The 23838-nt window shown below is 50.5% G+C and overlaps 6 protein-coding genes across 6 annotated transcripts; 4 read left to right on the forward strand and 2 right to left on the reverse strand.

Moving 5' to 3' along the window:
* Nucleotides 1–878: 878 nt before the first annotated feature.
* Nucleotides 879–2656, forward strand: EMWEY_00016560 (RNA binding motif-containing protein, putative; the record flags this gene model as incomplete). Its single annotated transcript, XM_013479759.1, has 7 exons — nt 879–1018; nt 1167–1290; nt 1446–1486; nt 1621–1914; nt 2055–2142; nt 2411–2460; nt 2575–2656. 7 exons carry the CDS (start codon nt 879–881, stop codon nt 2654–2656), a joined length of 819 nt encoding a protein of 272 aa, XP_013335213.1.
* Nucleotides 2657–3939: 1283 nt separating this feature from the next.
* On the reverse strand, nt 3940–6318 carry EMWEY_00016570 (ULK kinase, putative; the record flags this gene model as incomplete). Its single annotated transcript, XM_013479760.1, has 8 exons — nt 3940–4014; nt 4137–4218; nt 4492–4573; nt 4811–4937; nt 5072–5177; nt 5410–5477; nt 5592–5666; nt 5842–6318. 8 exons carry the CDS (start codon nt 6316–6318, stop codon nt 3940–3942), a joined length of 1092 nt encoding a protein of 363 aa, XP_013335214.1.
* A 2945-nt stretch (nt 6319–9263) lies between these two features.
* On the forward strand, nt 9264–12451 carry EMWEY_00016580 (hypothetical protein, conserved; the record flags this gene model as incomplete). Its single annotated transcript, XM_013479761.1, has 3 exons — nt 9264–9304; nt 9711–11901; nt 12062–12451. 3 exons carry the CDS (start codon nt 9264–9266, stop codon nt 12449–12451), a joined length of 2622 nt encoding a protein of 873 aa, XP_013335215.1.
* A 3533-nt stretch (nt 12452–15984) lies between these two features.
* On the forward strand, nt 15985–17219 carry EMWEY_00016590 (hypothetical protein, conserved; the record flags this gene model as incomplete). The annotated part of the gene is made up of 2 exons (XM_013479762.1): nt 15985–16780; nt 16951–17219. 2 exons carry the CDS (start codon nt 15985–15987, stop codon nt 17217–17219), a joined length of 1065 nt encoding a protein of 354 aa, XP_013335216.1.
* A 935-nt stretch (nt 17220–18154) lies between these two features.
* EMWEY_00016600 (hypothetical protein, conserved) lies at nt 18155–19601 on the forward strand (the record flags this gene model as incomplete). The annotated part of the gene is made up of 2 exons (XM_013479763.1): nt 18155–18524; nt 18721–19601. The coding sequence occupies 2 exons, from the start codon at nt 18155–18157 to the stop codon at nt 19599–19601; spliced, it is 1251 nt and encodes a 416-aa protein (XP_013335217.1).
* Nucleotides 19602–20875: 1274 nt separating this feature from the next.
* EMWEY_00016610 (hypothetical protein, conserved) lies at nt 20876–22190 on the reverse strand (the record flags this gene model as incomplete). Its single annotated transcript, XM_013479764.1, has 2 exons — nt 20876–21349; nt 21627–22190. 2 exons carry the CDS (start codon nt 22188–22190, stop codon nt 20876–20878), a joined length of 1038 nt encoding a protein of 345 aa, XP_013335218.1.
* Nucleotides 22191–23838: the final 1648 nt, after the last annotated feature.

Genomic DNA, 23838 nt, shown 5'->3' on the forward strand with positions numbered 1-23838 from the left:
AAATTCTACGAGGTTGGGGTATGATCTCATCGTTGCTAACAAAAAGCTAGTTGTGGTTCCTGATGTACGGACTAACTAATTGCTCCATAAACCCTCATCAACTTTATCAATACGTTGTGCAGACCACGCACAGTTTTGCTGGAGAGTGCCAGCTCGTCAATTTGCTCATATAGGCTGAAGAAGGCAAACCCTACCACCTGCTTGTGCTTGCTGCGTTGTGCGAAGGAAGCAAGCCTGCGAGCACGACTTTATTACAAAGTTGTGGGACGTAAAAAGTAAACAAGAATGAAATCCTTTCCACTTAATGGGTCGTAGCCTGACGACTTAAGACTTGCTACGTGGTAGGCAGGCTCAGGCCAGATAACTTAGAAGTGTCAAGATGCTAGTAAGCCCGAGCCACTTCCTATGTCTCGTCCTCAACTCTTACATATTCAGCATCAAATGCCAAACCTGCAAGGTACCTGATGAAAAGGTACTCTTCAGCTGAGTAGCAAACATCGTGGTGCATGCGTTGCTTCTGCACCTTCAGCCACACCTACTCCGGCTGCATATGTCCGATGCCACGTTTCAAGGCGTGGTAGTAAGCTGCGGCTGAATTATCCTTTTTCTCCGCTACTTGCACTGAAGATAAGTATTGGCACGAACCATATGCAGGATTCGTAGTCCCAGGAGCACTGCGTAGTGTGAGCGGCGGCCAGGTTGCTACGAGCGTTTCTGCGAATCTTCTTAGCTTTTCCGAACTTCCACGGCTTGGATTATTTTTGTAGAAAGTTTTTGTTTCGAAAAAAAGGAGGGGGGCTGCCAAAGAGAGTCCTCTTACCTGCAGGCCGAAAGCGTCGGTCCGTCGCCCCTGCATCAGATTTTCGATCGTTTACACCATGGCAAATCGCGGGTGCTCTCTTCTTGTGCGCAACTTGCGCTATGAAACAACTCCTGAAAAGGTTCGAGAAATATTCGAAAGGATGGGGCGTGTCAAGGATGTCTATTTGCCCATCGACCACACCACCAGGGAACCACGGTACGTTGTTCCCCCAACATGGGAGTGTAAGGAGTCCATATGCGAGGCTATGCCAGCATAAGCATGGTAGATTCCACCAAGTGAACGATTTCACCTATCAGAGGCAGACGACGTGTTTGCGGTGTGCTTGGTTATTTGTGCTCTACAGGGGATTCGGTTTCGTAGAGTATTTCGATGAGAAGGATGCTCAGAATGCTGTACGCGAGTTCGACAGATTTTTACTTGATGGAAATGAAATTTCAGTGATTATTGCACAAGACAGGCGAAAATCTGTGAGCCATGAGCTTGGGATCGGGAGAGCTCTGCTGTTCTGCTGCTGCTATCCTGTCGAGGTGCGGGGATTGCGTGGCCAAGCTCCATACTCAACATCACGCACGTGTAACCTTGTGTTTGTGTCCTTGTGTGACGCATGTGAATTCTCATGCAGCCCCACACGATGCGGAGGATCCTGGCTGAGCGTCAGAATGGGTATGTCGTCTTGTCGCCCAGCTCCGGTTCTTCCCTCGCATATGTTTCCGCAGTAATTTGCCTTTGATTCTCGTTGTAGATGCATGCCTAAACCGCAGCTGCGGTCATGATTTTGTTATCTGCAACTGCTGCAGGAGATACCAGAGAGGCAGTCCTCGCGAGGGGCATGGGGGTGGCCGTTACGAGGGCCGCGCTGGGCGCTACGAGAGGGACCAAGGGGGCTACGACGGCAGCTATAAAGGCGGCGGGGAGGCATACGGAAGGCGCGGACGCGATGGCTACGACGAGGGCTACGGGGGTCACGATGACTATCGGCGAGACTACAGAGGACGACCGGAGGACGATTATCGCCCCCGTGGTGGGCGTAGCAGAAGCAGATCGAGGCCCCACGATGGCTACCGCGGAGACCGCCACCGCTACCCGCCAGGGTGAGCCAGCTAGCCAATATGTGCAGCGAACGAAACTTAAAAACTGCCCACTAAAGGCCATCTCTAGACAACGCCACCACAGGCAGCCTTTCGTGACACTCGAGTCATATTTTCTCAGTCAAGTGAAATGGCGGTGTCAGCTCAGCTCGCAGTGAGAAAAGATTTAAAAAGGTAAAGCGCAAAGGCAGACAAAGGGAGCGTCAAGTCCCCGAAGAAATGAACTGTTGGGTGGGGGGTCCTCCAGAGGCTAAAGAGTCGCACACATGAGCCGACAGAGAAGCAGCAACGAAGCGCTTTGATACTTGGGCTGGAGTCTCCTGCTGGAAATAAGCCAAAGTCAAACGCAAGGCACTGTGTATAAAGGCGCACTGCAGTGCACACTGCAGTGGTCGGAGGGTCTCGAGGAGAGAAATAAGTGGCATCGTAACCATATACCACAGCACTGCACTGTTTGGCGCTTTACATTGTTGATCTGCGTGGAAGACTCGCATGAAAGGATGCGTTTGTGCGGATGATGATGATGGTGGTCAGTGCGTGCTTGTCATGGTATGTTGCCTCCTTGGCAAGCGCCTTTTTCGAGCTAATTTCAATTATTGGTGCATACTGGTTGCATTCGAGACAACCGCATTTGGCCCTTAGCTGGTGTCTGCTGCGATGCAGGGATGGAGGACGTCGCGGACGCTATTACGAGAGAGACAGGGACGACGACTATGCAACTCGGCCTCCTTCGGATTCACGTTAGTTCGTCTACAGGCGGAAGGCGTCGAGGGCCCTCGGGCAAGTTGGCGTCTCCGCAGCATGTAGTGGGACTGGGCGGCAACACGGCCACCGCGCGATCATCACAAGATGTCCATTACAAATAGGTGCTGCCGCCCATTATTGTTGGGCCGTCAAACCTGACGACTACCAACATGGGCTGCATGGTGTCACTGTGCTCCTGCTGCTGCGCCATTCGTAGCTAGCGGACAGGCTGTGGGTGCATGCATTGGTTGGATTTGTGCATTTAATAAGTAATGACTTTTGCTGTGCCTGTCGACGAATCGTTACAACATCGCGGAACTGCTTGCAGTGCGCCAGTGCACTGTGCCACTGTTCTTAATAATATATGGACTTCACGAGGTACCCCTCCATCCCCTTCACCTGCCCCCGGTGCTGTATAGGTTGTTTGGGCGACATGGGTTAGAATGCTGTGTATGGGTTATTGCGACATTTATGCTCGAATTTCACTCAACACGCGTCATTGTCTTGCCATTAAGGTAGGGGGCAGGATCTGGGGTGAAGGGTGAAGTCCCAGTTGCTGCATATTCATTGGGGGCAGACCCTCGTGCGTCTCACGCAGAGCACAGAACGCAAAAGACAAGAAATGTTATCAGCGTCTACAAAAGGGAAGAGCGTCGCCGCTCGGCATCATTGCGCGGAGGCCACTACTCCAGATGCCAAACAGAATCTCTGGGCAGAGCAAGGAGCAAAGGGAATCAACAGTGTGTGCAGCCAATGGTTCGAGGACGGTTGAATGCACTTGGTGGGTGGAGTTCCTGGGCCCCGCAAAGATGGCTTCGTACGGGCTACATGTCTGTCCACCACAAACTACCACAGCGGACCCGTCTTGTCACCACTCAACCCATCCCAACACATCTGCTGGAATGTCGAGTGCAGAGGCTTTGTGACTCCCACGCATTGTAAAAACATCGAGTAATGCCCTGTGGTTGAAAATGAGAGAGCGCGACGGCACTGTATGGCCCAGCGTCAAAATGGGGTGTGTAGAGGACAGAGTAGATGCGTATGTTCTTTCCATCCCAGTTCCCAAACATTGCTTGCGCCGTGTCCGTTCAATGCCGGGCTTCATTGAATCAGTATCTGTATCCGTTGTCACGCCGGTTGCGGTAGTTGTCCCATGTGCGCGTTCTGCACAGTTCGGCATATGCAACGGTCCCATACGCCACAGTTGCAGGCGTCCACCTGTCCGTTGGCACTCTTGATTTGCAGCATAATCATCACTGTCACACTACAGGTCTTCGGCATCCTCTAACCACAGTCAAACTCTCCGTTTTGCTCTCGGTTGCTGTGGTTAGCGGAGTCTGCCGCCTGCTGACGACTATGCTGAAGCAAGCGCCCAGCATACACAACCTGTATGATTACGCACTGTAAATACTCATTGAAAAAATCCCCAGGGGCGCCACAAGGTTGAGCGTGTGAGATAGATGGGTTCTGGATGCGCCTACCGGCTTCGGCGGCCTCTCAACCTTGAAATTCTTCCTCGTTGATGTTTGACTGCCTTGGTGCTCACAGTCAACGGAAAGCCGTCTGCAGAGAATAAGCACAATATTTAATAAGCACAACACTTCGAGCTGAAGCAACAACACACTTCATATTTTGTGCAGTTTGTCGTGTGCCTGCACGACCCCAATGCCGGCGTGTGCACCGTTCCTCAAATTCACCATGTGGCCCACAACCTTTGATTACTTCTGCGCTTCCATTTGTACGAAGCTACTCGTGTCTGAATAACGGTCAGTCGGGCGCTACATGCGACGCGTTACTCAGGAAGAAATTCTAAAGGAGGGTTTGGCCACAACTCACCGCGCTAGCTCTAGCTTGTCCTTGCCAATCACGGACAGCGCCTTATCAGGTGATGGCTGTGAAATCCACGGATGTGCCAAGGCTAAAAATTACACAACACGCAACACCTTATTGCAACACATAACCTACTCATATGCATGTACCGACTAAATCCGTGCTTACGTCGCTTGCATGCAGACATACACTTGCATAAACCCCAAACTACAGCGACACTGCAATATTACGAGGGAAGCCTGGACTCTCTTTTTGTGAACTTGCAAGGGCACGTGCAGCACAAAACACAAGACAAAATGACGCATCAGTTCAGTTCCAGCGTTACCCTGAGTTGCGGTTAGCCGTGTCTTCTCGTTTCTATCTAACAAGCGACTCAAGAAGTCAATCGCAGCATCTGTTAAAAATGGGCAGGCCGCCCGTGACCAGTTAAGTTGCTTGCTTTGCACCTCTCTCTGCGCCAAACACATTCACACCAAAGTCTACCCCAATTCCTCAAGAATTTGATGTCACGTTCGATAGCTGTAAGTGAGTTAGGTGTCCTTATTCCCCTTGAGACACCGGAAGCCCCACCGCGCCGACCACTCACCGCTATTGCGCTGGCTTTACTTCCCTCAAATGGATACCTCCCAAACAACATTAGGTATATCATCACCCCGAAAGCCCACATGTCAGCCCCTTGGTTGTAACGTTTGCTGCAGGTAAGACAGCGTCCACATGAACCATAGGCAGGTCCCTCCCCGTTAAACACTGGAATTTCAAGGAGCCCAAATGCACACTATAAAGGGGGCAAACGGTTAGCTGCTGGTCCTGCAGCTCATTTCGCTCTGCTTCTCCCGTTGCAGCAGTTTGTCCCAGGACAGAGTTACGCAGGCACAACTATATATATATGAATATATCCTCTTAACGATATGGCAAATCAGGCACCTGATCAATTCGGGCGAAATGTAGTGTGGGCTTCCGCACAGATCCGTTAGGTATCCGCATTCTGGAAGCTGCAGCAAAGGACAGGGAAAAGTTTATGTTGAGTAAAGCAGACTATTTCTATTTCTTCTCCATACACTGACGCCACTGTGCACACGGTGCCGCATACACCTCACAAAACTAACCCTTGCAGACATTCCGAAGTCGATCAACTTGATTATTGAATCAGCTCCCTTGCTCTTAAAAAGAAAGTTCTCCGCCTGTGATCACATGCGTACAGAAGAAATTGCGCATAGCTGTCCTGCAACTGGTGGACGTACATTTGTTGATGCTGTCATGCGTTATCATGCATTCTTGCCGGTGGATTGGAGCAACAGCCAGTGTCCTTTGTTTGCACCGCATTCCCGTTTGCAACTAAATTGCTGAGAGTCGCACCTTTACGTCGCGGTGAACAACGCCTTGGCCATGGAGGTAAGCGAGAGCAGACGCCATTTGCCTGCAGAGGGCAGAGGCGTCTTCTTCAGTGAATTGCCTTCGGCTGACAATCTGATGGAAGAGTTCGCCACCGTCGCACTTCTCGAGAACAGCATAAAAAAAATGCTTGTCCTCAAAAAACTTTACGAAAGAAACAATGTTCTCGTGGTGCAAAGATTTGAGAATTTCGACTTCTGAACGGATCATCGCCTCGTTCGAGGGTCGGCCTGGCGTCATCCTCTCCTTGCCACTCATCCGCCTTTCCATCACTTTTACGGCGTAAATCTGGCCTGTTTCTCTGTCGACGCATTCTCGCACTTGGCCAAAAGAACCGCATCCTATGACACGACCGATCCTGTAGTATCTGCGGATATCATCGACTCCGCGGCGGTGAGCGGGTGTGGCAGAGATGCAACCAGGAGAGCACGAGTTTCCCATTGAAGCAGGAACAGCAGCAACAGTAGTGCTGACCGGCAGAAACCAAACCACAGAACGTCCTAACTGCCGGCATTCCGAAAAGACCAGCGCCCCTTGATGCCGCGGGGCGTGCCGGCCAGTGCCATACACGGAATTAAGGAGGTGATTCTGCCGAGTTTCCCCAATAATTCGTCAATGTAGCAATATACCTGCCACGGAAAGACGCCGATTCCTTTTCTATGTCAACTCGACGCTACGGCCCATTTCTCAAACTGGGGCTGTGAGGTACGAAATCGTGCCTCGCGCATTTCTCTCTGAAGGAAACTGCCCTACCAAAGAAAACCCATCTGTTGAAAATCTTCATATATAGAGGATTCTTATCTTTATGCGGGAAACGGAGTGGTTGGAGAGGCCTGGCATTGCCGCATGCAGGCGTGGGCGCCAGGGGCTTTGTGCCTCCAACACTCATACTTCACTCCGCCGGTGGGAATGTGGATATATTCTCTAGTTCGAATTGTTCTATGTTGTTTCACGTTCCTCTTCGGTACAAACACGACTCAGTGGATGCAATTAGAGGTGGGCTTGAGTTTTTAGTGGTTTTGCCGGGACAGCTCAATTGCGGAAATCCATGTTGTCCGCCCAGCGGAGAAAAGAATTACTCTAGCCATAACTAACAAATCGCTGCCTTCTTTGTTGTGCCAGATGCCCCGCCGCTAAGACGGAGGACGGGATGATCCTCCACGCTTTACTGCATTTCTCCACGTTCCACAATCTATGTGTTTTGCACTGAGAACTAATGCGCCTCCGTTTTTGCTGTAACCAATAGTGGTGGCAAGATGGGTCATCTGCTCACTCTTTTAGCTTAGCAGGCTGAAGCAGACCCTTGTGCCATCAGCAAGTAGCGTGGGAACCAAACTTTAGTGTCAGCAGCTTTTTTCTCCGCGCTTTACAGTTACTAAGAAGCTTGATGCTGAATAATCCAAACGGGTCAGGATATCCAGCATGTGCAGACACAAGTCATGGTGCATGTGCTGTGGGGCCTTACACTTACGACCTCTATTGTGCACTGTAAACGATGATCGTATGTTATGCTCTGCTCGGTGCTTCGTTAGAGCATGAAGAGGAAAGGCGTTCAACCGAAAGTGGACTCTCCACTAGCCAACCTTAATTTAGTCTTCCCCTAGGCTGTCAGGGGTGAGTGTCAGGGGTTTCCATCTTCAAAGAAGTAGCATACGGCCCAGTTGAAAGCTTCCTGCCTGATAGTAGCTGCAACACGTCCAGTTCATGTATTCCCGTTGAACGAACTCTACCTTGTGCGACTCCTTCCGTACTTCCTCACCACTTAGAATTTGCTTGAGCCGTGTCATCGGTCAGCTAATGTCAGTGAGGTTGCCTACCTCCGCGTTCTGGGCGGAACTGCGAACTTCCGAGCAGCAAGTTGCTGCCTCTCCACTACTACCAATATGCCGCGAAGGAATTTAGTGTTGCAGCCCCCTACCCATAGACAGATCACCCTCAGTAATACCGACGTCCGTCAATGGAATTGTGCCGTAGGAGAAACATGTGACTGCTTCTTGATCTTCCTGGCTACACGTATGCGGTGGAGATCATTCGTAAGAGTGAAGGAGTCATTAGAAGGCAGTTTCTGTGTAGGGATCTTTCGGAATTCTGTGTAGGGATCTTTCGGAGCATTTTCAATGTAGTGGAAATCCTCGTTAATCACTGACTGCTACAACATAATGCAATCAACACCCCGGAGATGGGAGTTCCGTAAATGCAGCTGACCTGCAATATATTCTTCATGTTGAATGGCCCAGCCCCACAAAGGTATGGGAACTCAATATAATGCCGAATGGTGGCAAATTCTGGCGGTAATTGTTGCACACCTTACAACAACTCCTACTCCAGACCCGCATACTCCAGCCGACTTTCGAAGCGCGCACTGCGCCCTTCAACAATTGTTTTGCACTTCCTCGCCCATCAGTGCTGACTTCCTATCCCGTAAAAATGCATGTACACATTTCAGGCACACTGTGATACAGCTTCACACCGACCCACTTCTTATCTTTCGCTGAGCAATGTCATGCATGCACTGTGCCACCAACAATCAGCAACAGAATTTCCTGGAATGCCCGAAATTGTTGTAGAAACGCCTAACCAGCGCGATTGCTGAGGTTTTTCCTCCCGTTGACTATCTCGTGAAACGAACCACACATGATGGCAGCGTGTTGCACCTCTGCCTCCAAATTTGGCCTTGGCCTCGTTCATTAGGGGATTGTTGCAGCACTATGCTTTCATTCTGGTATATTTCAGAACGACCATGTTTCCTGCTGGCGAAGTCCTTCGGAACACTGCAAAAGCTATTGGAAGTCCTTTAACTCTGAGTTTGGGGCAGTAATTAGGGTTGACAGCGCCGAAGGGGAAAACAACCTCGGCATAAGGGGTAGCTGTCACTTGTCGATGGAGTTTGTTTCCGGAAGTGGTGACGTGCTAACTGCGTACTACTGTATCTCCGTCTCGTCATTGCCCCTTGTGTGTTTGACAGGTGTAACTACTAGAGAAGGAGTTCTTCGTAGGTTCTCACCCAAGAGGAAGAATCACTGACGGGAGGACGGCCCACCACTGATTTCCCTCCAACAAAAAGCCAGTCCTCGAGCAAAGCAGTAAAACCACTTTTCCACTAATATTCACCTACATGTACACATAAAAAGCTGACACACAAATGAATGGTTGCAGTTACTACGTCATCGCAGCCTACTCCGGTGGAGGTCTAGACAAAAATCACCATTCAGGCGTTAATTTCGGTCCGCCGGGAGACAATAGTAGGCACCTTACCAATCCTCACATTGCCTAACAAAAACAAAACTTCACTAGTGTAATGCTAGTTCACTTGTCTAATGGTAAGGAGATGTTTAGAGCGCTCTACATAGGCTAAGTGCTCACTTGAATGTACTTCGCACGCCACGATGCTGGGGGTGGGGTGTGCCGGTGGTCTGGTCAACGAGGGGTCCGTCGTTGCATTGAGAAAAGCTTATGCTTATTGAATGGTTGTCAATGTATCTCTGTATTTTCCTGTGCATCTTCTGCTGGGGAAGCGATAGGCCCTCTCTCACACTTTTCACGAAAGCCGTCTTCTGAACACCCCCAGCGTCGTCGGCAAAACCCATCAGCACACCCGCAACGCTCAGTCCTATCTTCAAGTGATTTATTTTGGGGTTTGTTTGTTGGATACTGCCTGCATTATTTTGACAATTCGTTCGGTGAGTGGCCTCACAGTACTGTTGCTCAACTACCTGAGAGCCGTCTGTCGTGTCGCGCCGGGAGACTGGCAGTCGAACGGGTTAAGCAGAGAATGTGCCTTGAGCAAAGCAGCAGGTAAATGATGAAACTTGGTGGCGGCGATGTAATGGCAGGAATGTGCCGGTCTTGAACGCTTCTCAGCTTCAAGTTAGAGGGGAGGTGGAATACCTACCGTCGTTGACTTGTCTTTTACGTGTCAGCGGAGTTAGCGGGGGCTCACGTGCGGAAAGGTGGGCGAGGGGATACCGAGGAGAAGCATTGGCATTAGCAGTACAGAAGATGGATGTGCCTTCTGCTGCTCTAAAGTCTCTACACGCGCTCGACCAACGGGGACGGGGAGGGCCGGAAATGCTCTACTCGAAAGCCACAGGAGGGGAACCTGTGGAAGTTGAAAGTTGTTCAATGCTCTACTCGAAAGCCACAGGAGGGGAACCTGTGGAAGTTGAAAGTTGTTCGGGTTCGTTGAAAATGGGGGCAGGTGTGCTTGCCTGTAAGGAAGCCTGTGGAACTTCAACGATCGCAGACTCGCCCCCAGTGACATCACCAGTTGTTCGTGTTGGCGGGACTCTGTCTGCATCTGACGGAGGCGCACAAGGTTCTGAAGGAAAACAGATTCCTCGGCAGATTCCTGCGGGGGAAACATCGGAAGATGACTTAGAATCACAACAACAACATCAGCAGCAACATCAACAACAGCAAACGCAGGACCAACAGCAGCAGCAACAACAGCAGGGACGACAAGTGCCTCCACCTGCACGTGCTGCATTGGTAAACGATGCACAGGGTGAAGAACTTCTTGATGCATTGGCAACAGCTGTGGCGACGATGGCGGTTGAATCACCGAATAAATCCGGAAAGCCTTCAGAGTACCAGGAGAAATCTCTGCTGAGAAGGAGTGGCCAAGTGGCTTCTAAAGCATGGGAAAGTGCAAGAACGCATGCATCTGCAGCGGTTTCAGTCACCGCATCCAGCGTTGCATCGACGGACTTTTCCACTTTCAGGGAAGCTACAGCAAAGCCGCTGTTGGCAGCAGCAAGCTACATAGGCTTGGGACCCTTCTTCGGCTCTTCTGTTGCAAGCCCACCAGGAGACGCACCCTTCGACCAAGCTGAGCCAGGCGCTGGCAGCCAATGTGCATGTGAGGCTGAAGATAGTAATATCAAATGGAGTAAATGTGGCTGTGCATACGCTCCAGTAATGGACAGCGAGGGGCCCTCCAGCTCGAAATGGTTGAAGGGGAGGCTCCGTCTTCCAGCAGTGACAGACTGGCTTTGCTCCCCCAGCGGCGGATGCGACGGGCAGCTGAGCTGCAGCTTGGCTCTTGCGGATGAAGAGACAGAATTGGAAGGCAGTGAAGCAGAAGCTGCTGCCAAACAATACATGGCAACAGTTAGTGGGGTGTCTACTGCATCGGCAGGTGATGCTCGGAGAGGTAACTTGACGACTCCTCCCCAGCACGCGCCCTCCAGCGATTTGGGCGGCGGGTCCTGTTGTATGCCATCAACTCCAAAGACATCGGGAATTCTTATGGAATGTCGGCTTCTGGATGCACGCAACCGAGCGATAGCTGCTGCAGAGGATGAGGGTAAAGGCGGGTGTTGTACGGTGATGTCAGCTGAAGCGCACAATGGGGTTGGGCCGGTGCTGGCTAGTTTTGAGAAGACTGCAGATACTGCCATTGCCTGTGAACACTGCCTACTGCCGGCGCTGGGTGGACAGGGAGGAGCCATGAATGAGGAGGACTCGAAGGCCAGGGCACCAGCAGCAGCGGACACATTGCAGCAAGACCAACCGCAGAAGCAAAAGCTGTGGGCATCGTTGAGTTCCACATTGGGAATGTCTTCCAGCCGCCCGGTTGGTGTTGTTCAACACGCGGCTACTACAGTTTCTTCTGTCGCTGGAGCGGCTAGTAGGGCAATAGATGGCTTGGTTGTTCCTCTGTTTGGTAGTTGCATGCAGCCTTCGACACGCGAACGTGTGGGCGATGAATTGACAAAATTAAACGGGGAAGCCTTCTCCGGAGAAGGAGAAAGGAAATGCGATGAGCCAGATAGCCTGAAGAAGGATCACGGGGAAGAATGTGAATGTGAACAAACACGGCAAGATCACTTGACTAGTGAAACGTCTCAAACGAGTTCGCGTGGGCTGCTAACAGAGCTGCAGAGGAGACAGCAGGCCCTTGCTGAGGCAGTGCGCAGTCGCAGCACAAACTTTTTACAGCACTCTGTGGCTTTAACAGCTTCTTCAACTTTCTCTGAGGCGCGGTATCACTTAGCAGAGATCGTTGACACTGGCGGTCCCGAGGTAGGTTCCTCCGGGTTCAACAATCTCCGCAACATATCGAGCTCGGAGTTACGCTGTTCAGCTGCGCTGTTACAAATACCGAAACTGTGGACATTCGTACTTCAGGGACGGAGTGCAGGACTCCATCCTTGTTCGTTTTGGGATGCTGTGCGCTCTGCAGGTTAGCGGCGTGTGGGCTGGTGTAAAAGTTGGTCTAGGCATAGCCACGTTGGCCTCCGGACATTTGATTTTGGGAGGTGCGATGGTTGCTGTCGCAACAAGCTCGTTGGGGAGTGCTCTCTTGTGGGGCCGGCATCGCCAGGAAGTTTACGAGATAATGCGTGGCGATTATGCAGGAGATGGAGACCCTCCCCGGGCGGGTGAAAGTGCGAGCATTTCTGAAGGAAACGCAGAAGAGGCTAAGGAGCCTCGTTTGCTGCGCGACACTGTCGGTGGGGCTACAGACAGCGGCATAGAGGAGGGGTCAGTCCCCCTGCCTTCGACTTCTCTTTCGTCATGTGGTGCTGGTGAAGAAGGAGATGTAATTGACAGAAACAACGCAACAACTTAAGCGGTTACAGGGCCCGAGGGTCGTATGGTTGCTCATGCTTTGGAATGATCGCTTCCTGGAAAGCCCTGCGCAAGCATTCTGACTCGAGGAAAGGACGCAGTTGAGTGGAAATTGTAGTGTACTGTACTTGCTCTACAGAAACGAAACAGCCCGGTTGCTGGCTAGTGGGGAGAAGCTAGCACGGAAATATACTTTGGGTTAAAGGAATTGACCGACGGGCGGTCTACTGGAGCATTAAGTGATTTAAATCTTGCAACTAGGTTTACCCGTGCACAACGGCCAGAATCAAAATTAATATGTATTTATGCTGCAGGCACTGCTGCTCATCCTGTATTGCAGCTATTGACCAACTTGGTCTGAACCATTAGCCTTGGCAAGAGTCTGTTCCGTGGCCTTCTTTTCAAGGACGTATATGGGGTCAAGCTTCAATGCCAAGCTTACATTCCGTGCAGGAGCAGCTGCTCCATTTGGGTTTTTGCCGGGAGCTTTGATACTTTAGAACATGCGTGATGTGTAAAGTATCCCTTACTTTGCTGCAGCGCAGATGGCGTGCAAAGGGATACATAGTCTTCCCTTGTTCTTCCTTATCGGAAATAATACTGTAGAACGACTAGCCTTATGTCGAAAATCCTCGCAGCAAGTAAAACCAGCTGGATAATGTGGGCATGAATATATTTCCGTGTGCAACCATTTATGTTCATGTAAAAACGTCGTTTTAGTTGAGGGCACGAAGTAAATTCTATATAGGGCGAGGGGGCAGATGATGCTGTTGGAGGACAGGACGAAACAGCTGCCCCGCACGTAAACCGCTTTGCAGCAGTCCTGGGAAACGAAGAGGAAGGTGGAGTTCTACAGTGAATAACTGTGCACCTGCTCGCAAATGTGCATATCCTCCAAGGTGTGGACGCAAGGGGAGAAGGGGCTCATAGTGGGTGGGAGCTGAGAAATGTGTTGTCTTTCAGTGCAACCATATCCTCATCTGCACAGATGCAGTTCAATCTATGTTGTAGTAGTAATGCAGCTTCCTGTAGCCTCGTTGGAAGCCTGCTCACTCTTCTGTAGGGATGAGGGAGTTTGGTAGGCAGGGCCTGTCCTTGTGCACTAATTTGCACTCTTTGACTGAGCGTCGACACGAACGGGCAGCCTGTAGGAGCTGCCTGGAGGTGGCCAATAATGCTAAGTTCCGACTTTTCAAACTGCCACTCTGTAGTCGCTTTTATAATCCGACGAAGTGCTGTTACTTGAGATGGTAAGCAAACTGGAGGGTACAACACAATGGGGAATCAGTTCAGTGATGCACATGCCGTCGATGCATCTGCAAACAACCAGGAATAGACAAGTTGCTGGCAGTTTCGTCGAGTTTAGTGACAGCTGTGATGCTCAAAGGACATGTTTGGCTGCACGTTATCGTGAGCAAATGCACCATCAACAAGGGAACCTAGACACCAGAGTTGTTGGGAGCGGCCACACGAGGGGAGTGACCCTGAAAGTCAAGTGAAACTTTTCAGTTGTTTTTCTTGTTAGTGAGTTTATACACTGGGGGAACCTGCATCTGAAGGCAGCCGAACGGGTTGCCTTGCCTGACGGCGGCTAATTCGGCCGCTTCAGTAGCACCTTCTCCGTGTGGCTGCAGTGGCTATTCCTTATGATGAGGACGTGAATGCGCCTCAAAGGGTGGTTCAGATATATCCGTTCATTGAATGCTCTTCACTGGGAGGATATATGCGTTTCGATGAACTCACGAGCATTAAGCCTATTGGCAGGCAATCTCGTGAGTCGAGTTACGGAGATGCTGCTGCCCCTTTTAAGAAGATAAGCAAGTACATCCTAAAGGGTTAAATGTACAGAAAAATAACATAATGCAAAATCTGGGAAGACACTTAGGTTGCAGAGGGGCCGCCAATGGTCTGGTCAGAGCGCCAAGCCGTCCGTGCTCTCCACACGACACGGGTTTCCTCAATAAGTGACTCGTCAGAGGCTTTTCAAACTCAACCCAGTTCTGCATCAAGCGTTTAGAGTGAAAGTAGTATAATGGCAGCCGATGGGCATTGCATTTCTCCGTTTGGGTAAACCTCCATGCTCTTCACACGGGCTGCTGCTGGTGTACCAGACGATCCGCTTCCAGCACACCAACCCATGTTGGCCCTCAAAAAACCGCATTTGGAACCGGGTTTTCCCGCCTCCCTATTCAATTTGTTTTTGATGATAGATAGGCACTGGCTATAAAGAAAAGCTGTCTTTCTGTCGGTGTCTGCAATGGGCTCGGGCAGCAACCAACTCGGGGGACAGCTACTCCCCCATGTATCTTTTGCTTTTCCTGCCCTTGGGAAGGCTAGATTTCACATGCTTGTGATTCTCTTCAATTTTCTTTGAATATAAGGATCGTATTTATCAATTTGTTGTGGGGCTTATTATTGTCTGAGCTCATCGGCCAAACTAGTCGCTTGCGCAAACGAACGGAGCCGGGTCTTGTCGGAAAAGCACTCTGAATGCACTTAGAGCCAGAGGATCAGGCGTTTCTTCCTTTTATGACTCAACAGCTAATGAATGGGCTGGTGAAATTCAAGTTTCATTGGCCTTCGCCAGATAACCATGGAGACGGGTTCGCAGGCTCTCTGACGAAATTTCCCCGTCTGCAAACGTTGCCAGGGTGTTCGAACACTTCTTCCAATTTTCTAACAACTCGACAAAGGAAGAATCCCCTCATTCGCTTGCTGAAAAGCGGCCTTTTATTCATGAGCCTCAAGCTTCTGCCGTCACTGCCGAAAGCCTCGACAATAAGCCATAACCGCCATTGAGCAAACTGTTTAGAACGCGGCAATAGGAATGCTGTGTAGAAGAGAAAGAGGCCTCCTGCACTTCCCCGGGGCTTCATGCAGCATGAAGGGGCAGCGTTCATTAATGCACGCTGCGGTCCTTTGTGCTTGTCTGTGGGTAATAATTCTGAAATCCGCAGCGGCACACACCAACGGTAAGCCACAGGCAACTCTTTTCCACCATAGCATCCCAGTGAGCCGAGCCTGCTTGGTTTAGACAAGGAGTAGGAGTATTCTGAGCCGAGTGCTCATTTATGTGCGAAGAGACGAGAGTACGTGCCACATGTGTGAGCGTACGTCAGCGTTGTCTTTGTAAGACAAGCCAACATTACCATTATTACGTGCGTTCTCCCTGTAATTATGTTGCCCAGATGCACACAGAAGGGAATCCATCGACGACTGTCACAAGGGCGTGCAGGGGTCGACGGCTAGAGCGGAGTTCGGAGAGTCAAGCAGCACACCAAGCCAAACAGGACTCATTGAGCCTCCCCATCTTGGCTCTGCCGGACCGTTGGGATATCTTCAGGTGCAATCTGCACCCCTTATCTCCACAGCTCTGTTTAGATGACATTAAAAGGAAACGAAAGAGAAACCGTTGGAGCTATCGTATGCAACAATGCTGTAGTGCGTTCATTCACTGTATCTGTTGCTGCACGCAGGCTTAGCCATAAGATATACCTGCTGCTCTGTGTGCATGTGGCTCAACAGATCTCCGCTATGGGACCTAGGCGCAAAAAGAGGACCCTGACCGAGGCAGAAAGGCAAGCAAGGAGGAATACAGAAAGTCGCAGAGCGTACCAGTTTCAAGGCACCAGGCACCGCCCCTCCGACGAATCGTTTTCTGAAAGTGAAGAGGGGCATTCAACTATAGAGGATAGTGACAGTTTCGGGGAGGGAAAGTCAAAAGCCGATGCGGTAGCCCAAGCAACAAACATCGTTCGCCACACAGGGCAGCAAGCTCCTGCATCTCATAATATGTACTCCACAGCTTATGATTTAGTAATGGGCAAGGTTCACGACTTTGAAATCTCAGATGACGAGTCCGACGTGAATGAGCCAAGCAGTCAAACAGCGCGACCAACTATCTCAGATCAGCATCCAAGTGCCTCATCCTCCCTTGCCACTTCAGGGATAAACAACGCTGAAAGCGATGAAACCTTAACAGGGAGGCAAACATCGGCGTCAAGCACCACTGAACCTTCAAGAACGCCAACTCGGAAGACGGTTGTAGTTGCGTCGGTTCATCAGCCTCCTGCACCTCAAGCTGATGGAGACCACATGCATTCCCCGGCCGCTTCCCCAAGTGCATTTGGCAACAACGGCGCAGTCGCCGATGAGCGGTTTGCAGATGCCATTTCCGAAGAGGCTTCTGCCAGCTCACACGGCAGACCACATAGGCTTTCAGTTACTACAGACACCTCCAGTATGCCAAGTGGAACTGCACAGCAGCACGAATTCACAGGGGAGAAGCACGATTCACTATCGGATCTTGTCAGTAAGGGTGTTGGAAGCGGTAAGTCTTGCTGGTGCTTGAGCGTGCTTACTTTCACATTCGGTGGCTGTATGGGATAGATAAGATGCAAAGTTAACCTTTTATGGGCCCCAATTTCTTAGGGAACCCCAGTGGATAATGCACTGGAGTGTACAGGATGTGCTGCCGCTGCATAATGTGGTGTTGCTCAGAATTGCTGAACTGCATTGAGTTACCTCTTGGCTACCAAGAACTTGATTCCAAGGTCGACGTGTTCTGTAACCGCATCAAAAAGAGGGGAATCAGATACCCAAACCATCCTACACAAACGGCCTGCCGAAAGAATGCCAAGCATGTTGCCACTCAGCTGCGGCGTGTTTACGAAGACTGCAATGAAAGCATTTACAGTCAGCGATCCCATCCGCATCCTGCGACACCCTCCACATGCCTTACCACTCCTCTTGACTTCATGAACCACTGAGGAAGCACACACAATCGTCTATCTGCAGCTGTGGGTGTGACTCGGGGGGTTCTCGGAGAAGTGCTGTCCTGCGAACTGCCTCGTCAGGCGGTTGCCCCTTAATGCTGGTTGCATTGTTTTCTCTGGTTTGACCAATTGCACACACCAATATTTTCCTTCCCCTGTTGTCTGCAGAATGCCTCACATTGATGTGGCTGTCACCCGTCATGCCAGGGGTCACTAAACTGAGGAGTCTAATGGGAAGTAAGTCCCTGGCTTGTTCCATAGTGAAGCAGTCTCTTCGTCAACTTCAAATCCTAACGTTTGCACAATTAAAGACATAGTTTATAAATGCAACACACACTTTTGAATGGCGGAAACCGTGAATAAATGCCAATGGTCACCTCAATTGGTGTTCAATGCTTCCTCCGCTTGATTGGATATTGTCGCAGAGCGACCTTATGTATGTCCGCGCAGTACCACAGTTAAGTGACCCCACATTACTTGGGCAGTATATCCGAGATGCAATAGAGTCGCCGCACCTTATGGGAGTGTGGAGGTACCCTGACATGGAGTCCAACTCCTGCATATTTGGACATCAGTATGAAATGTTCATCGAAAACACCAATGGAGAAACTTCGGCGCGGGATCGTCTTGGTCAATCAAGAAGACGCGACAATATTGTGAGCGGCCTTACACACGTGTGTGAAGCAATGATCGATTAGCAGTGAAGCAATGAGCACTCCGCTGCCTTCGCATGTTCTTCAGACAGCTTCAGCGGCCAGACTACGGCGCATGCAGGCACTTCATGCGTTAATCTACCAGCCTTTATGCTTTATGACTTGGTGCAGTTGAAACGCTTGCAATTCTTGTTGCTCCTATCACAACGACAAATGGTAGATTCGGCAATGCTAGGATTCCTACTGAGCCTATTCCGCATGGACAGATGTAAGCAGATGTTTAAGAGTCGCCCGAAATACCGAACACCTGATGGTTCCACTATTGAGACAAAAGGGCTTTTCCAGGCGTTGCTAGCCGACGCTATAGCCAGCGCGTTTATTCTCGATCTGCAAAGATGCAAGACGCCAGAGGCCATGGAAACCGGCACAAAGGCGAACGTTCTGTGTGCACACTTAAGACAAGAAGCGAAGGTGCGGGCCACTCTCAAACCTATTATCTACCTAGTAGCAAGTGATAACCTGGAGGCGGCTAGACAGAAAGCAAACAGCTTCATTCATGACTTACAAAATGCGGAAGAGGACTGGGCGGAAATGGAAGTTACCCAAGCAACTGCAAGAGTGCATGCTGCGCTGTCCGCTTCCCTGAGTGAGGTTCTAGCAAAACTTACCACAGGTCCACAGTCTCCTGTACCCAGTGCACTTGAATAGATGCTTTCCTGGTAAACGAAAACATTGCAGCAACAACGCTCTAACTGTCCATTTTACTTGTTGACCCGGCACGAGGGTAAGTTCGGTAACAGTCCAATGGTCCATGCTTGAGCCCACATTGTTTTTGTTGCCAGGCTTCGCTCTATCATCATGGAAGGGAAAAGTCGCTACATGGATAGCAAGCCAGACGCCGCTAAGGGGCTTGCTCCGTAAAGCGTTGGGTGAAGTGACTGCTCTTATTTTCGAGGGTAATGCGGAAGCAGCGAAGTTCGGCTTGCACGTGATGAGTGTAGAAGACGAAGATCCAACGGTCACAAGTGGGGCGTTGTTAAAGTACGCCCAAATGCAGGTGATGCAATCAGCAGCGGAAGCTCGATTCTTCTGTCAAACAGGATTAAAGGGGCTTGGCAAGGCAGTAGGTAGTGCTCTGAAGACAGCCATACGCAGCCTCGCGCGTGCGGAAGTGGACGACGCCCGGCGACAGAGCAACGGACGAGCTTACCCTTCAACGCCTCCTCATAATTTTTCTGAGATATCATCTTCAGTGAATGCCTTGAGGAAGCCTTACAGGCATCCGGCGGCTCTGTTCAACGCCAATGAACAGGATTTTCTCCCCTCCTTCGTCTCCACGCGCTCTCTCAAGACACGACGTCGTTTCAGTGGTTCAGCTATGGCGTTGGTCGGCTCAACATCAGGGATGAATCTCAAGAAGGCTCTGAAGAAAGTTAAGTTCCAGGGAAAGAATATCTTCGCAGACACCAACTTCCTGAAACGACGATGGTGGAGTGTTTTAGGGGAAATTGTGAGAAGGCTACGGACCAAGGAGAAGGTGGCCCTGCCCCTTGTCATTCTGTTGTCGGTTCATTTCTTTGTCATCAGCCTTTCATTTGCCGCTGTTGCGACCGTAGCAACGCAAGCAATTGGTGCATTCTGCGTCCTCGTGGTGGTGCTAATGATGCTGGATCTCCTTCAGCTGGATGCTTCTCTCAGCCAACTACACAAAGCCTACCTCTAGGCAATACAGTTACTACACAATGAGGCTGACGCTCTGCCGAGTTAGCACCCTGCATAACCTTCATAGGCGAACAACAAACTGTCAATCCAAGAGAAAGTGCCACGCTGCATGCATCTGGGTTGATTGCGTGGCCTGAGACGGGGTGCAAGTTCGGTCCCGCATTTGTCCACTTGTGATACCTTGTTATGAAGCAAAACTGCAGACACTATCAATGCAAAAGTGGAGCCCGCTCAACAGCAGGTCGAATCTTTACTCTTCGCTTGCTGGCACACCGAGGCAGGCAGTCGGCGATCCATGAATAAAATACTAGGGGCGAACAAGGCCAGCGGGCGTTGAGGGACTTTTAAGAAACAGCCCCGCGAGCAGGTGTCACACGATTAGGGCGGGTCGTGTCTCCGCTCATTGCCAGTTACAGAATCGGAGAAGGTGAATAGTACCTGCCTCCAACACGAACTCGACAAACATGTCAAGTAGGGCCGCAGCCTGATGAAGCCGCGGAAGTTACGTGGCCTAATCAAAATGACAGGAAAAATTTAACAGCCGTATACTTAATCACTGGCCAAAGTTGACGAGCACTGATGCGACCCAAAGTAGTGAAGAGGCTGAATCTTGATGGTTGTCCGGAAAACTCATAATGAACCCGCTGTCTACGTTGTCCTGTCAGATATGGAGAAGGCAGCGGCTCCTCAGTAGGCTTCCTGGAGAGCAGCGAGAGCACTGCCACCACCCAGATTCAGTTCGAAGAGGTACGTGCACAAGACTAGGAATCCTCCATGCATTTTTGCCTTGCAGGAATGAACCGCAATGCAACCAACGCCGCAGAACACCACATCGCATGTCCATCAACACCCCAGTCGTAACAGTCAAGGGGGTTGCTCTTCAGGTTTGATGAGGCAATCCTATTGTTTTTCCACCTCAAAGTTTTCTCATGGCTGCTGCTACTACCGCCTGAACCCCTGCTTTCATCCTTCACCCCTAACAGTTGCAGCGTACAACCACCAACTACCTAGTATCAGCTCCTTGGCAGAACCGGTTGGGCCATTACAGGTACTAGCACATGACAGCAAGATTTGTCGGTACTTCTGCTGCGCCTCCAGCTTAGTTTTATACAGGGGTTTCAGGATTTCGCCTACATTTGTCCCAGATATGCTAAAAAATTATATAAACACACTTATTTTCTGCATGCACTGTGCTGTATGCACGAGATTTCTGCAGTTGCAGTACCTTTTCCAAGGTTCCCGCATACAGTGCATTTCTTCGACTCTCACATGCTACTAGTTGAATAGCCATCTGCTGCTGTTGCGGCTTCCCTTCCTCTTTCCTTTCCCACTCCAGGCGTCATATTCTTCCAGCTGCTCTTTCCCAGCCCCTAAGAGTACGGAACCATCTTGGAGGTCCTTCGTATGTAGTGACCACTGCACTGAATGCATCCGATCTTTGCTCTGTCTGGTGGAAGGCTCACGAAGCAGTCGTGGATCCCGACTCTCTCCGTCATCGCCCATCCGTAGGCGTGAGACACACCCCTTGGGCACTGTATTCCTCTCGTTTCTCCTACGGCTTTCTTCTTTATCGTCAATCACTGTCGGGGATTCCGGTTTTCTTTGGCTGTCCCTGTGAGCCTTCCACACAAGCGAAGTCCCCAGGGACCCAGCGGCAAGAGCCACCATGAAGCTGCCAACTAAGAGGTTTCCCGACAGCACAGAAGCTACCCCCACGCCAACCTTCACCGTAGACCACGCGCAGCCCAACTGAAGAAGCAAACGGCCAGCAGAGAAACTGCCTTTGAGCAGTGTGAAAGTGCAGTACGTAGGAACTGGTAGAGGCATGAACGCATGAACTGCACACCGGTAACTTCTGCGAGCACGATGAATGAATATGCCCTGCGTGAAAGATTAATTTAAACCTCTAGAGACAATTGGATGGGCTGAAGTACAGTGTTAAGGCTCGTTCCTCCTCTGCGAACACTTTGAAGGCTTGCTCGAGCACGTCGTGCACCTTTAAATGGTCGGTGGGTAATTAGCTCACCTCGGGACCACTCAGCTGGACGATCTCGTTGATGTGGTGCTGCAGCTCACCGAAAGATCTAGCAGACGTGACGCCGGCAGAGTGCTTGGCAAGCTGTCTGCTCACTGCATGCATGTCGTCTGCAACTGTTCCCTTAACGTGCTTGATGCAGGCAAGAAATTCCTTTAGGGTTTTGCCAAGCTCCTCAAGGTCGTTTGTCTTCTTGTGTTGCTGCACGACAAATATGTCCTCGTATTCATCATCAAGTAAATCACTAGAAAGAGACATCTCTTCAGATCCTGCTCCTTTACACGGAAACTCAGCCCAGACGTCTGTGTCTGTTCCAGTTGTGGTCTCCTTCTGTCGTCCTGACGACGCCCTGCGCACCGTCACTAACAGAGGGTTCTTCTCTACTGTTTCAGACACTCCTCCCTTCTGGAAGGCTAAGCCCAAGTGGTGGCTAAGTTCCCCTTGCTTCGAACTTCCGCTCAACGGATGCCCTCTCTGCATTGTGCTGTTGCGGTTTGCCGGTGGTCGTACAGCCATGCAAGCAAACTCAACAGCCTCTTTACACTCGAAGATCATGGCTTATGACAACACAGTCCCAAGTGCAGCCATTTGATCAATAATTTGCGTTGGGTTACAACTCTCAATATCCCAGTTGTCGAACATACTATCACAGTGGGCTGCAACCCTAACTTTCAGGCTTCTATCGCTGTTAAATGATACTGCCAGCAGATTTTGAAATTCCCAGATAGGACCATGCTGCACTTATGTCAATCTACAACCCAATCAACAACCCCAACAATACCCATGTCTTCAAACCTAGTTGCTGAACCCTACCCTCAATGCTGACTAGGATTGGAAGTTTGAGTTGTCTTCTTCAGACTAGCCCAGCTTGTTTATTGTCTCTATATAATTCAAATAGATTTATGGTCTTTCAAGAACCGTATGTTCTTCTGCATTTTCAGAAATCCTCCTGGCGTTTCTCGATGGTCCGCACCGCGCCGCCCCTCGTTGTCTCGGTTAATCCACGACACACTAGGAGTCCGAAAACCCCTCAACATTCCCCCTTTGAACTCTTCAGATTCAAACCTAGAAGATGGTTCAAAATAATGGAAGTTGTGAATTTCTTGACGTGGGGCACGGGGCTGCCCCCGCTGACCGTTGTTCCAACTCCAAACGGTAGGGAAACGGATTAGCGGTGATGCGTTTGAAGGGTGAATATCAGACCAAAGTTTAAGATCACGTTTATGGTGTGTAAGTTTCGGACTTCAAATTTGCCAAATAATTAAGGTGGACGCACCTTCCATTCTGCATCACGAGACCAAACGCGGCGTGGCTGGCTGTTGTCTATGGGTTGGTTGAGGTGCAGTGCAATCACAACGGCAAAAACGTTTTCAGAGTGCGACAATGGGGCTTGTTACTACATTTGGTGGTCAAAATAAAGGTATTCACACCTTATGTACTGCCTTTTTACACGGGGTTGCCCACAAAGTTTGACCGTTAGAACTGGAGTGCAATCTTGAGGGGCGAGCGGCACCGCTTCTGGCGAAGACCTCTTTGGGGCTAGCTTGCTTGCTGAAGTACTTCCCCTTGTGCGTTTTTATTGCTCCTCTGAACAAGGGCTAGGCAAAAAACACTGAATTGGCTACGAACTGCGGCGGCGGCAGCAGCTGCAGCGGTGGCAGTCCATCACCAGACTCCACAGTAGGAGTAGAGAGCATGTTACGTTGTGGCAGGTGAAATATTCCATCAGCCTCATCGCACAGAAAAAAAGGTAGAGCAGAATTGCTTGCAATGTTGGTTGCGGAGTAGTTGGTTCCATCGGCTCCACTTTCCGAACGTCTGCACGGCCAGCACGTCAACAGAGTGGGAGCAATTATGATCTATGGTTTCAGCTTCTCTGGCTCACCAGACAGCTGCCTGCATCAGGTTAAGCCTATGTAAGTAGCAAACGGGCACTAGGGACCCCACTTGGATACAGTGTCTTGCTCTGTATAACTATGGTGGGCTTAGATACGGCTGTAGGCACAGCACTGCAAACACAGTTGGGCTTTCGCCGCTTACAGCACCTGAAATGAAAACAGGTGCGGCATGATGCCTGCATCGGCTACTGTGCTGGGCTTTTTGCTTCGATACGGCGGAAGGCATAGCACTACAAACACAGTTGCGGCGAAAGCAGTCGCGTATGTAATGCACAAAAAGCGAGGGGTGGGTGGTTGGGGGGGGG

Source organism: Eimeria maxima, genomic scaffold (assembly GCF_000499605.1).
Source record: "Eimeria maxima Weybridge genomic scaffold, Emw_scaff135, whole genome shotgun sequence".
In the NCBI taxonomy this organism is placed as follows: Eukaryota; Apicomplexa; class Conoidasida; order Eucoccidiorida; family Eimeriidae; genus Eimeria; species Eimeria maxima.